General features: G+C 40.0%; 1 protein-coding gene across 1 annotated transcript in view; it reads right to left on the reverse strand.

Annotated features, from left to right (window-relative positions):
• LOC128703044 (protein FAM200C) overlaps window positions 1-15314 on the reverse strand; it is a 165282-nt gene that overhangs the window by 120496 nt on the left and 29472 nt on the right. The window contains exon 3 of the mRNA XM_070103649.1: window positions 14945-15116. Coding sequence (XP_069959750.1) covers window positions 14945-15116 — 172 coding nt within the window. The remainder of the gene's footprint in view (window positions 1-14944; window positions 15117-15314) is intronic.

Below are 15314 nucleotides of genomic sequence, written 5' to 3' on the forward strand. Positions count from 1 at the left end.
AGACAGTAATGGTGAAGCTGGAGGTGCTGTCCTGGGAGACAGTAATGGTGAAGCTGGAGAAGCTGTCCTGCGAGACAGTAATAGGGAAGCTGGAGATGCTGTCCTGGGAGACAGTAATGGTGAAGCTGGAGATTTTGTCCAGGTAGTCGGGAATTATACGCAGGAAGGAATACATATAAATGACCTCATAGGGGACAGGAGCCATAGTAGGGAAACAAGTGTAGTCAAAGATAAGATAAAACCAATATTGCAAACTAGAAATACCGCAGGAAATAGCAAACAAGAGGACTCCACTAGCAATAGTGAGGATATATTACCAAAAACAACTGGTGGGAGCTCCATTGTTGGTGCTAGGGAGGATAGAAGTAAGACAGGGAAACATGCACCAACAGGGAATACAGTCACAGAAACCCAAGGCAAACGGAAACCAAGCCTGTGCACATACTATGCACTCGGTATCTGCTGGCATGGGAAATCTGGAAAAACAGATGGGACGTGCAACTATGACCACCCTAGAAAATGCCATGCCCATATGACAACAGGAAAATGCAAACTCCCTTCCTGTAAGCTTTTTCACCCTGAACTGTGTACCTCCTCAGTACAGGAAAGACTGTGCTATAACTTAAATTGCCAGGCATACCATCTAAAGGGGACAAAAAGATACAAAACATTCAGGCCATGGGAAAACCTGGGTAGCCACAGCCACTCAAGAGGGAGAGATTTTTTAGTGCCAGGAAGGAAAAAAAACTGGCAGGAAATGGCAGAAATCGTACACCAAATCCAGTCATTCCTGGAGTGGAACCACAGTCGATGGCCTCCACTCCAAACCAACAGATACAGATACTAATGCCGGAAAAAAAATCCCCCCCCCAGTACCAACAATACCACCAGTCCGATAACATTCTTCTTTGCAAATATACAGGGTCTAAAGCCAGCAACAAACAACAAAATACCTTTCATCCGTGGACTGCTTGCAGAGGCAAAGGCAATGTTCGCGGCTTTCACTGAGACCCACATAAAGGATCACTTGGACAACGAAATATGGATCCCAGGTTACAACCTATACAGATGTGACAGAGTGAACAGGCAAAAGGGGGGGGTTGGCCTGTACATTGCAGAGTCACTTGTTTGCACAGAACTGCTAAATGCCTCAAATGATGTAGTGGAAGTTTTAGCAGTAAAGGTCGAGAACCAAAACCTAGTCATTGTGGTAGTCTACAAGCCTCCGGATGCAACATCCCAGCAATTCCAGGAACAGCTGTTAAAAATTGACCACTGTCTGGAAAACCTTCCAGCTCCTGCACCCAACATCTTGCTCCTGGGGGATTTCAACTTAAGGCACCTAAAATGGAGGAATATAGCAAATAATATTGTTGCAGTAATAACACCAGGAGGCAGCTCTGATGAAAACTCACACTCACGCGAGCTTTTAAATCTCTGCACAAAATTCAATTTAAACCAGCAAATAATAGAGCCTACTAGACTGGAGAATACACTAGACCTCATCTTCACTAACAATGATGATCTGATAAGAAATGTCACCATATCAAAAACAATATACTCAGATCACAACATAATTGAGGTTCAGTCACGTATGCGCGGAGCCCCAGACCGACATAATGAGATTAGTCACGAGGGAGCATTCACCAAATTCAACTTCAATAACAAAAACATAAAGTGGGACCAAGTAAACCAAGTCCTAACCGATATAAGCTGGGAAGATATACTAAGCAACACAGACCCCAACTTATGCCAAGAACAGATTAACTCGGTGGCACTCGATGTATGCAAAAGGCTTATTAGTCTAAGAAAAAGGAGGAGTAGATGTAAAACAGAAAGAGACAGGCGCTCCCTTTACAGGCGACGGAAAAGAATAACAGAGCGGCTAAAAGAGGTCAATATATCTGAAATGCGTAGGGAGACACTGGTCAGAGAAATAGCAAGCATCGAACTTAAGCTAAAAGAATCCTTTAGGAGTCAAGAATCGCGGGAAGAACTAAAAGCCATAAATGAAATCGAAAGAAACCCAAAGTATTTCTTCACCTATGCCAAATCAAAATCGAGAACAACGTCCAGTATTGGGCCCCTACTTAAACAAGATGGGTCCTACACAGATGACAGCAAGGAAATGAGTGAGCTACTCAAGTCCCAATATGACTCAGTTTTTAGCAAGCCGCTAACCAGACTGAGAGTCGAAGATCAAAATGAATTTTTTATGAGAGAGCCACAAAATTTGATTAACACATGCCTATCCGATGTTATCCTGACGCCAAATGACTTTGAACAGGTGATAAATGACATGCCCATGCACTCTGCCCCAGGGCCAGACTCATGGAACTCTGTGTTCATCAAAAACTGCAAGAAGCCCCTATCACGAGCCTTTTCCATCCTATGGAGAGGGAGCATGGACACGGGGGTCGTCCCACAGTTACTAAAAACAACAGACATAGCCCCACTCCACAAAGGGGGCAGTAAAGCAACAGCAAAGAACTACAGACCAATACCACTAACATCCCATATCATAAAAATCTTTGAAAGGGTCCTAAGAAGCAAGATCACCACCCATCTAGAAACCCATCAGTTACACAACCCAGGGCAACATGGGTTTAGAACAGGTCGCTCCTGTCTGTCTCAACTATTGGATCACTACGACAAGGTCCTAAATGCACTAGAAGACAAAAAGAATGCAGATGTAATATATACAGACTTTGCAAAAGCCTTCGACAAGTGTGACATGGCGTAATAGCGCACAAAATGCGTGCTAAAGGAATAACAGGAAAAGTCGATCGATGGATCTATAATTTCCTCACTAACAGAACACAGAGAGTAGTCGTCAACAGAGTAAAGTCCGAGGCAGCTACGGTGAAAAACTCTGTTCCACAAGGCACAGTACTCGCTCCCATCTTGTTCCTCATCCTCATATCCGACATAGACAAGGATGTCAGCCACAGCACCGTGTCTTCCTTTGCAGATGACACCCGAATCTGCATGACAATGTCTTCCATTGCAGACACTGCAAAGCTCCAGGCGGACATCAACCAAATCTTTCAGTGGGCTGCAGAAAACAATATGAAGTTCAACGATGAGAAATTTCAATTACTCAGATATGGTAAACATGAGGAAATTAAATCTTCATCAGAGTACAAAACAAATTCTGGCCACAAAATAGAGCGAAACACCAACGTCAAAGACCTGGGAGTGATCATGTCGGAGGATCTCACCTTCAAGGACCATAACATTGTATCAATCGCATCTGCTAGAAAAATGACAGGATGGATAATGAGAACCTTCAAAACTAGGGAGGCCAAGCCCATGATGACACTCTTCAGGTCACTTGTTCTATCTAGGCTGGAATATTGCTGCACACTAACAGCACCTTTCAAGGCAGGTGAAATTGCCGATCTAGAAAATGTACAGAGAACTTTCACGGCGCGCATAACGGAGATAAAAGACCTCAATTATTGGGAGCGCTTGAGGTTCCTAAACCTGTATTCCCTGGAACGCAGGAGGGAGAGATACATGATTATATACACCTGGAAAATCCTAGAGGGACTAGTACCGAACTTGCACACGAAAATCACTCACTACGAAAGCAAAAGACTTGGCAGACGATGCTCCATCCCCCTAATGAAAAGCAGGGGTGTCACTAGCATGTTAAGGGACCATACAATAAGTGTCAGGGGCCCGAGACTGTTCAACTGCCTCCCAGCATACATAAGGGGGATTACCAACAGACCCCTGGCAGTCTTCAAGCTGGCACTGGACAAGCACCTAAAGTCAGTTCCGGATCAGCCGGGCTGTGGCTCGTACGTTGGTTTGCGTGCAGCCAGCAGCAACAGCCTGGTTGATCAGGCTCTGATCCACCAGGAGGCCTGGTCACAGACCGGGCCGCAGGGGCGTTGACCCCCGGAACTCTCTCCAGGTAAACTCCAGGTAAACACATAGCCTGAGGAGGAAAATTCTCTTTCACTTCCCCATGGAGTTGAATTATTTATATTACTTTATATTTTAACAAGGTATGGTTGAACTGAAACAAATTAAGTGGGTACGAGTTAGTTACAATAGCCAAAGCCAGGGTATATTCCCCTGAATGGTTAGTAATATGATACTGAGATAAAATACTTTGATATGTCTTGACTGAATTCATTAATTTTATCACACTCCAGTGCATAATGATGCACGTTGTGGCACGAGTCCATCTGAAAAAGTTTATATTTCTTATGCCTACATCAGCTGTTGATGCTGATGCAACCTAACAGAGATACTTGGAAGTCACTACTGCTCATAGCCAGACAGTAGTGACATCCAAGATTCTGATGATTTTGCTAGATGTGCCATATACATGTGGCTCCTCCTGCATGACAGAATGATGATAGATGGACTGAATGATGTCAATCTCCCTCAGACTGATAAAAGCATACCATAAAGTTTTTGTTTCAGAAAGTGAGGTAGAAAAATGGAATAGGTTACAAGAAAAGATGTTAAAAACCATGAAAACCTTAACAAATTACATGATAAATTTAATACAGAAAATAGTACACCATGACTTTAGCTTAGACTTTTTTTTTTTTTCAATGAGCCAGCCTTCAAAAGAAAAATAAGTTTTTCTTTTTAGTAATTTTAAATTTAATAATAGCATTGTTGCTGCAGCTACAAGTTAGTAATACAATACTGTAGCTTCATACTATAATTTTAAACTTAAACAACACTGAGAAAATGTGTGATACTGTAGTTTGTATTTCTTTTGACCCTCAAATATAAAAGCAATTTTCTGCTTTATACAATTAGCTCAAAATTTTTTTTAGAAAAAAAAAAGTATATTGTGAAGGGATCATAAAAGGTTATCAGAGGATTTTTAAGCATATATAATCTATATATAAACAGTGGAACCTCGCCTAACGAACGCATAGCATAATGTTAAATCAGCCTAGCAATACATTTTAACGCAAAATTTTTGCCTCAGCTAGCGCTAAAAAACCCGCTCAACACGGTTCGTTCAAGACGCGTCCATGTGCAGCCTGAGCCCGCCTCACTTGTTCCGTGGGTGCCAGTGTTTACAAGCCAGCCACCGCGGTCGCTTCCAAGCATACAATCGGAACATTTCATATTATCACAGCCTTTTTAGTGATTGCACCTGCAAAATAAGTCACCATGGTCCCCAAGAAAGCTTCTAGTGCCAACCCTACAGCAAAAAGAGTGAGAATTACTATGGATATGAAGAAAGAGATCATTGCTAAGTATGAAAGTGGAGTGTGTGTCTCCGAGCTGGCCAGGATGCACACAAAACCCCAATCAACCATCGCTACTATTGTGGCCAAGAAAACGGCAATCAAGGAAGCTGTTCTTGCCAAAGGTGCAACTTTGTTTTCTAAACAGAGTTCGCAAGTGATAGAAGATGTTGAGAGACTGTTATTGGTGTGGATAAATGAAAAACAGATAACAGGAGATAGCATCTCTCAAGCGATCATATGTGAAAAGGCTAGGAAGTTGCATGACGATTTAATTAGAAAAATGCCTGCAACTAGTGATGATGTTTGTGAATTTAAGGCCAGCAAAGGCTGGTTTGAGAGATTTAAGAATCGTAGTGGCATACATAGTGTGATAACACATGGTGAGGCTGCCAGTTCGGACCACAAAGCGGCTGAAAAATATGTGCAGGAATTCAGGGAGTACAAAGACAGTGAACAATTGAAACCTGAACAAGTGTTTAATTGTGACGAAACAGGCCTGTTTTGGAAGAAAATGCCAAACAGGACGTACATTACTCAGGAGAAAAAGGCACTCCCAGGACATAAGCCTATGAAAGACAGGCTTACTCTGTTGATGTGTGCCAATGCTAGTGGTGATTGCAAAGTGAAGCCTTTATTGGTGTATCACTCTGAAACTCCCAGAGTGTTCAGGAAAAACAATATCTTCAGGGCTAATTTGTGTGTGCTGTGGAAGACAAACAGTAAGGCATGGGTCACTAGGGACTTTTTCTATGACTGGTTACACCATGCATTTGCCCCCACTGTGAAAAATTACCTAATTGAAAAGAAATTAGACCTTAAGTGCCTCCTGGTATTAGACAATGCTCCTGGTCATCCTTCAGACGTGGCAGAGCGACTTTCTGTGGAAATGAGCTTCATTAAGGTCAAGTTTTTGCCTCCTAATACCACTCCTCTCCTGCAGCCCATGGACCAGCAGGTCATTTCCAACTTCAAGAAACTGTACACAAAAGCTATGTTTGAAAGGTTGTTTTGTAGGGGCCTCAGAAACTCAACTGACTCTAACAGGGTTTTGGAGAGATCACTTTAGCATCCTCAATTGTGTAAACATTATAGGTAAGGCTTGGGAGGAAGTGACTAAGAGGACCTTGAACTCTGCTTGGAAGAAACTGTGGCCAGAATGTGTAGACAAAAGGGATTTTGAAGGGTTTGACGCTAACCCTGGGAATCCTATGCCAGTTGAGGAATCCATTGAGGCATTGGGGAAGTCCTTGGGGTTGGAGGTTAGTGGGGAGGATGTGGAAGAGTTGGTGGAGGAGGACAATGAAGAACTAACCACTGATGAGCTGCTAGATCATCTTCAACAGCAAGAGGCCACACCTGAGGAAACTGCTTCGGAGGAGGGGATAGAGAAATTAAGGAAGTTGTCTATTTCAAAGATTAAGGAAATGTGTGCAATGTGGCTTAAAGTGCAAACCTTTTTTGATGAAAATCACCCTAACACAGCTATTGCAAGCCGTGTTGGCAACCTGTACACTGACAATGTTGTGAAACACTTAAGGAATGTCATAAAGGAACGGGAGGTACAAGCCTCTATGGACAGATATGTTGTGCGACAGAGGTCCAGTGACTCTCAAGCTGGTCCTAGTGGCATTAAAAGAAAAAGGGAAGTAACCCCAGAAAAGGACTTGCCACCTCAAGTCCTAATGGAAGGGGATTCCCCTTCTAAACACTAACACCATCAACATTCTCCCCTCCTCCCATCCCATCAATCATCACCAGATCTTCAATAAAGGTAAGTGTCATGTAACTGTGCATGTCTTCTTTAGTTTGTGTGTATTAAAATTAATATTTCATGTGGTAAAAAATTTTTTTTGTTCATACTTTGGGGTGTCAGGAACGGATTAATTTGATTTCCATTATTTCTTATGGGGAAATTAATTCGCCTAACGATAATTTCGCCTAACATTGAACTCTCAGGAACAGATTAATAGCATTAGGTGAGAGTCCACTGTATGTATGTATGTATGTATGTATGTGTATATATATCTTTCTTTCTTTCAACACACTGGCCGTATCCCACCAAGGCGGGGTGGCCCAAAAGGAAAAAACGAAAGTTTCTCCTTTTACATTTAGTAATATATACAGGAGAAGGGGTTACTAGCCCCTTGCTCCTGGCATTTTAGTTGCCTTTTACAACACGCATGGCTTACGGAGGAAGAATTCTGTTCCACTTCCCCATGGAGATAAGAGGAAATAAACAAGAACATGAACTAGAAAGAAAACAGGAGAAAACTCAGAGGGGTGTATATATATATATATGCTTGTACATGTATGTTATTTTCATATAGTCGGACTTGAGTCCTGGAAATGGGAAGTACAATGCCTGCACTTTAAAGGAGGGGTTTGGGATATTGGCAGTTTGGAGGGATATGTTGTGTATCTTTATATGTGTATGCTTCTAGACTGTTGTATTCTGATTATTATTATTATTATTATAATCAAGGGGGAAGCGCTAAACCCGGAGGATTATACAGCGCCTGGGGGGGGGGATGTGGAAGGCATTCAGGCTTAATTCGGGGAACTGGACCACAGATCCAATTCCCTAAATCAAGAGCCCCTCACCAACATCAAGGAACCTTCCTTGAGGGGTGTTGTATTCTGAGCACCTCTGCAAAAACAGTGATAATGTGCGAGTGTGGTGAAAGTGTTGAATGATGATGAAAGTATTTTCTTTTTGGGGATTTTCTTTCTTTTTTGGGTCACCCTGCCTCGGTGGGAGACGGCCGACTTGTTGAAAAAAAAAAAATATATATATATATTTTTTTTTTTTTTTTTTTTTTTTTTTTTTCAACAAGTCGGCCGTCTCCCACCGAGGCAGGGTGACCCAAAAAAGAAAGAAAATCCCCAAAAAGAAAATACTTTCATCATCATTCAACACTTTCACCACACTCGCACATTATCACTGTTTTTGCAGAGGTGCTCAGAATACAACAGTCTAGAAGCATACACATATGAAGATACACAACATATCCCTCCAAACTGCCAATATCCCAAAACCCCTCCTTTAAAGTGCAGGCATTGTACTTCCCATTTCCAGGACTCAAGTCCGACTATATGAAAATAACCGGTTTCCCTGAATCCCTTCACTAAATATTACCCTGCTCACACTCCAACAGATCGTCAGGTCCCAAGTACCATTCGTCTCCATTCACTCCTATCTAACACGCTCACGCACGCTTGCTGGAAGTCCAAGCCCCTTGCCCACAAAACCTCCTTTACCCCCTCTCTCCAACCCTTTCGAGGACGACCCCTACCCCGCCTTCCTTCCCCTATAGATTTATATGCTTTCCATGTCATTCTACTTTGATCCATTCTCTCTAAATGACCAAACCACCTCAACAACCCCTCTTCTGCCCTCTGACTAATACTTTTATTAACTCCACACCTTCTCCTAATTTCCACACTCCGAATTTTCTGTAAAATATTTACACCACACATTGCCCTTAAACAGGACATCTCCACTGCCTCCAACCGTCTCCTCGCTACTGCATTTACCACCCAAGCTTCACACCCATATAAGAGTGTTGGTACTACTATACTTTCATACATTCCCTTCTTTGCCTCCATAGATAACGTTTTTTGACTCCACATATACCTCAAAGCACCACTCACCTTTTTTCCCTCATCAATTCTATGATTAACCTCATCCTTCATAAATCCATCCGCCGACACGTCAACTCCCAAGTATCTGAAAACATTCACTTCTTCCATACTCCTCCTCCCCAATTTGATATCCAATTTTTCTTTATCTAAATCATTTGACACCCTCATCACCTTACTCTTTTCTATGTTCACTTTCAACTTTCTACCTTTACACACATTCCCAAACTCATCCACTAACCTTTGCAATTTTTCTTTAGAATCTCCCATAAGCACAGTATCATCAGCAAAAAGTAACTGTGTCAATTCCCATTTTGAATTTGATTCCCCAAAATTTAATCCCACCCCTCTCCCGAACACCCTAGCATTTACTTCCTTTACAACCCCATCTATAAATATATTAAACAACCATGGTGACATTACACATCCCTGTCTAAGACCTACTTTTACCGGGAAGTAGTCTCCCTCTCTTCTACACACCCTAACCTGAGCCTCACTATCCTCATAAAAACTCTTTACAGCATTTAATAACTTACCACCTATTCCATATACTTGCAACATCTGCCACATTGCTCCTCTATCCACTCTATCATATGCCTTTTCTAAATCCATAAATGCAATAAAAACTTCCCTACCTTTATCTAAATACTGTTCACATATATGCTTCAATGTAAACACTTGATCTACACATCCCCTACCCACTCTGAAACCTCCTTGCTCATCCGCAATCCTACATTCTGTCTTACCTCTAATTCTTTCAATTATAACCCTACCATACACTTTTCCTGGTATACTCAATAAGCTTATTCCTCTATAATTTTTACAGTCTCTTTTGTCCCCTTTCCCTTTATATAAAGGGACTATACATGCTCTCCGCCAATCCCTAGGTACCTTCCCCTCTTTCATACATTTATTAAACAAAAGTACCAACCACTCCAACACTATATCCCCCCCTGCTTTTAACATTTCTGTCATGATCCCATCAGTTCCAGCTGCTTTACCCCCTTTCATTTTACGTAATGCCTCACGTACCTCCCCCACACTTACATTCTGCTCTTCTTCACTCCTAAAAGATGGTATACCTCCCTGACCAGTGCATGAAATTACTGCCTCTGTTTCTTCCTTAACATTTAAAAGTTCCTCAAAATATTCTCGCCATCTACCCAATACCTCCATCTCCCCATCTACTAACTCCCCTACTCTGTTTTTAACTGACAAATCCATATTTTCCCTTGGCTTTCTTAACTTGTTTAACTCACTCCAAAATTTTTTCTTATTTTCATTAAAATTTCTTGACAGTGCCTCTCCCACTCTATCATCTGCTCTCCTTTTGCACTCTCTCACCACTCTCTTTACCTTTCTTTTACTCTCCATATACTCTGCTCTTCTTATAACACTTCTGCTTTGTAAAAACCTCTCATAAGCTACCTTTTTCTCTTTTATCACACCCTTTACTTCATCATTCCACCAATCACTCCTCTTTCCTCCTGCGCCCACCCTCCTATAACCACAAACTTCTGCCCCACATTCTAATACTGCATTTTTAAAACTATTCCAACCCTCTTCAACCCCCCCACTACTCATCTTTGCACTAGCCCACCTTTCTGCCAATAGTCGCTTATATCTCACCCGAACTTCCTCCTCCCTTAGTTTATACACTTTCACCTCCCTCTTACTTGTTGTTGCCACCTTCCTCTTTTCCCATCTACCTCTTACTCTAACTGTAGCTACAACTAAATAATGATCCGATATATCAGTTGCCCCTCTATAAACATGTACATCCTGGAGCCTACCCATCAACCTTTTATCCACCAATACATAATCTAATAAACTACTTTCATTACGTGCTACATCATACCTTGTATATTTATTTATCCTCTTTTTCATAAAATATGTATTACTTATTACCAAATTTCTTTCTACACATAGCTCAATTAAAGGCTCCCCATTTACATTTACCCCTGGCACCCCAAATTTACCTACTACTCCCTCCATAACATTTTTACCCACTTTAGCATTGAAATCCCCAACCACCATTACTCTCACACTTGATTCAAAACTCCCCACGCATTCACTCAACATTTCCCAAAATCTCTCTCTCTCCTCTACACTTCTCTCTTCTCCAGGTGCATACACGCTTATTATAACCCACTTTTCACATCCAATCTTTATTTTACTCCACATAATCCTTGAATTTATACATTTGTAGTCCCTCTTTTCCTGCCATAGCTTATCCTTCAACATTATTGCTACTCCTTCTTTAGCTCTAACTCTATTTGAAACCCCTGACCTAATCCCATTTATTCCTCTCCACTGAAACTCTCCCACCCCCTTCAGCTTTGTTTCACTTAAAGCCAGGACATCCAGCTTCTTCTCATTCATAACATCCACAATCATCTCTTTCTTATCATCTGCACAACATCCACGCACATTCAGACTTCCCACTTTGACAATTTTCTTCTTCTTATTCTTTTTAGTAATCTTTACAGGAAAAGGGGTTACTAGCCCATTGTTCCCGGCATTTTAGTTGACTTTTACAACACGCATGGCTTACGGAGGAAAGATTCTTATTCCACTTCCCCATGGATATAAAAGGAAAATTAATAAGACCAAGAACTATTAAGATAAAAATCAAAGAAAACTCAGATGAGTGTGTATAAATAAATGTGTACATGTATGTATAGTGTGACCTAAGTGTAAGTATATATATATATATATATATATATATATATATATATATATATATATATATATATATATATATATATATATATATATATATATATATATATATATATATATACACGTGCATATTAGCAGTTTGGAGGGGTATGTTGTGTATCTTTATACGTATATGCTTCTAAACTGTTGTGTTCTGAGCACCTCTGCAAAAACAGTGATTATGTGTGAGAGAGGTGAAAGTGTTGAATGATGATGAAAGTATTTTCTTTTTGGGGATTTTCTTTCTTTTTGGGTCACCCTGCCTCGGTGGGAGACGGCTGACTTGTTGGAGAAAAAAAAAAAAAGTACATATATACTTACAAATAAATTTCATTAGTTGAAGTTGGGGCCAAGCTGTCACTGGGGTCAGGGTCCCTAACATAGTTCTATGTTATGAGCTTAGTTCAATCAGATAAGCTGTGACCTTTGACCTAGATATGACAAAATATGTCTGTGCAGAGAGTATGCACAGCATAAAAAAAATCTTGCTCCACATGGTGACAGTAACACTACTGACAGTGGTGCATGATGGGAAAAGCAAAACTGTGACAGTGTGAATGGATTAAAATAGTGAATTTGAAGTGTTTTATAGGAATTTTTTTTTTTTATGTTTTTTTTACTGGCTGTTTCTTGATATCATTTGACAATGAAAGACATACTGCCGAAATAGAGACGATTTTGATTGGTTTAAGGACTGGAAGTAGCTTGAAATTAAGCTCAAAGTAGCAGAAATATTCAATTTTTGCCTATATTTGAGAGGTCCCCTACAACACACAGTCTGTTTTATGGGTTTTTAATAGGTCTGATTCAATTATTGGGATGTTGTAAACCATGACTCATCTTTCCTGGTTATGTCTTATTATCTAAGAAAAAGAGCAAATCTTCTACTGTTGTGTGAATAAGAAATCAAACTAAAAGGCAAGTGTAATATAGGAGAGGCCTGGTGGTATGACTAATGAAAACAAGAAATGTTTTAGTGCCAGGTATGTCTACAATGTTTATTATGGACTATTTTTAACTTAGTATTTTTTAAATTTTGTATAAAATTGGCCAAATTACCGACTTCATTGCATTTTATAGGGTAGCTGAAATAGTTGAATGGGCAGTTTCTGATGCTCAACTGACAATGGTAGGCATACTAGTGAAACAGACAACAATTTTGTCACGTGGAACAGTGGAAATGATTTAAAATAGGACTTAAAGGGGGTGAAATCACTGTTGAGTAAATTGTGCCAAGATCACTAACTTTGTGCCTGCTTAATTCTGCAAATTTTCCATAAAATTTTGTTCTTTTTGAGTCATAAACTTTTGAAAAAAATTTTCTACCATTTCAGATTTTTTTCTTAAATAGTGGACACTCAGAGCGATATTAATTTTGGGGGTCAAGAGTGAAAGGGTTAAATACAGTATAATCTGATGCCATTCAAGATACTATTTGATGTATGATACATATATGAAATCCCTCAAGCTATTATGAAACTGACCATTGACAATCTAAGCTAACTACTATGGAAGAATTTTGGTAGAATTACCGACAATACGTTAGGTAAAATGACACGTGCAATTAATGTGACATACTATTGTGGCAATGTTTCACTCTCCAGGAACTTTGTCAAGCTGTTACGGCTTGATAAAGCTCCTGGAGAGCGAAGCATTCCCATAATAAAATGTCAAATTAGATGCACATGTGCCCTTTACCTAACATACTATGGAAGATATAATAAATTACTGGTTAGATTTAAAAATTATCAGGATGATAACTTGCTCGAGCCCCTTCCACATTCTCTTATTGAATAATGTGGCATTTTTTCACATCATGGAGTAACAAAGTGACCATATTTAAAATGGACATATATATTTTTACACAAAAAGTAGACAAGGCTGAAAAAAAGAAGATAGTAAGCTTTAAGATCTGGAGATAAAGTTACTCTAGTTTTTTTTTTTTCTCAACAAGTCGGCCGTCTCCCACCGAGGCAGGGTGACCCAAAAAAGAAAGAAAATCCCCAAAAAGAAAATGCTTTCATCATCATTCAACACTTTCACCACACTCACACATTATCACTGTTTTTGCAGAGGTGCTCAGAATACAACAGTTTAGAAGCATACACATATAAAGATACACAACATATCCCTCCAAACTGCCAATATCCCAAACCCCTCCTTTAAAGTCCAGGCATTGTACTTCCCATTTCCAGGACTCAAGTCCGACTATATGAAAATAACCGGTTTCCCTGAATCCCTTCACTAAATATTACCCTGCTCACACTCCAACAGATTGTCAGGTCCCAAATACCATTCGTCTCCATTCACTCCTATCTAACACACTCACACACGCTTGCTGGAAGTGCAACCCCCTCTCCCACAAAACCTCCTTTACCCCCTCCCTCCAACCCTTTCGAGGACGACCCCTACCCCGCCTTCTTACCCGTACAGATTTATATGCTCTCCATGTAGTTCTACTTTGATCCATACTCTCTAAATGACCCAACCACCTCAACAGCCCCTCTTCAGCCCTCTGACTAATACTTTTATTAACTCCACACCTTTTCCTAATTTCCACACTCCGAATTTTCTGCATAATATTTACACCACACATTGCCCTTAAACAGGACATCTCCACTGCCTCCAACCATCTCCTCGCTGCTGCATTTACCACCCAAGCTTCACACCCATATAAGAGTGTTGGTAACAATACTTTCATACATTCCCTTCTTTGCCTCCATAGATAACGTTTTTTGACTCCACATATACCTCAACGCACCACTCACCTTTTTTCCCTCATCAATTCTATGATTAACCTCATCCTTCATAAATCCATCCGCCGACACGTCAACTCTCAAGTATCTGAAAACATTCACTTCTTCCATACTCCTCCTCCCCAATTTGATATCCAATTTTTCTTTATCTAAATCATTTGATATCCTCATCACCTTACTCTTTTCTATGTTCACTTTCAACTTTCTGCCTTTACACATATTCCCAAACTCATCCACTAACCTTTGCAATTTTTCTTTAGAATCTCCCATAAGCACAGTATCATCAGCAAAAAGTAACTGTGTCAATTCCCATTTTGAATTTGATTCCCCAAAATTTAATCCCACCCCTCTCCCGAACACCCTAGCATTTACTTCCTTTACAACCCCATCTATAAATATATTAAACAACCATGGTGACATTACACATCCCTGTCTAAGACCTACTTTTACCGGGAAGTAGTCTCCCTCTCTTCTACACACCCTAACCTGAGCCTCACTATCCTCATAAAAACTCTTTACAGCATTTAATAACTTACCACCTATACAATATAATATAATAATATAATATAATAATATATAATACTGTGGAGTACTAACCAACTTTATCTGCCTGAGAGTCATACGTAATCTGTTGTCTTCAGGCAGTTTATTACATAAGAGATAGAATGTTTCACTCATCTCTTTAGCACCTGGCTCACTGTTGGTGTTGAAAATAACACAATAATCCCGTAGGTCCAAACAACGTAGCTTGCCCCAGTAGAGAATGTACCTACAGAGCACAAATATAGTGTGATATAGCAAAATGTCATAAACACAAAGTATCTTAACTATGAATAATAATCAATAATAATAATAATACTAATGGCTTTTTCTTTTAGTGTCACCCAATCTTTTAGTATGTACTGTATGTACATCTAAACTACAATATTTTTGTACCACATAAAAAGAAAAAAAATTTAATTTAAAA

This window comes from Cherax quadricarinatus, chromosome 86 (assembly GCF_038502225.1).
Source record: "Cherax quadricarinatus isolate ZL_2023a chromosome 86, ASM3850222v1, whole genome shotgun sequence".
Classification (NCBI taxonomy): Eukaryota; Metazoa; Arthropoda; class Malacostraca; order Decapoda; family Parastacidae; genus Cherax; species Cherax quadricarinatus.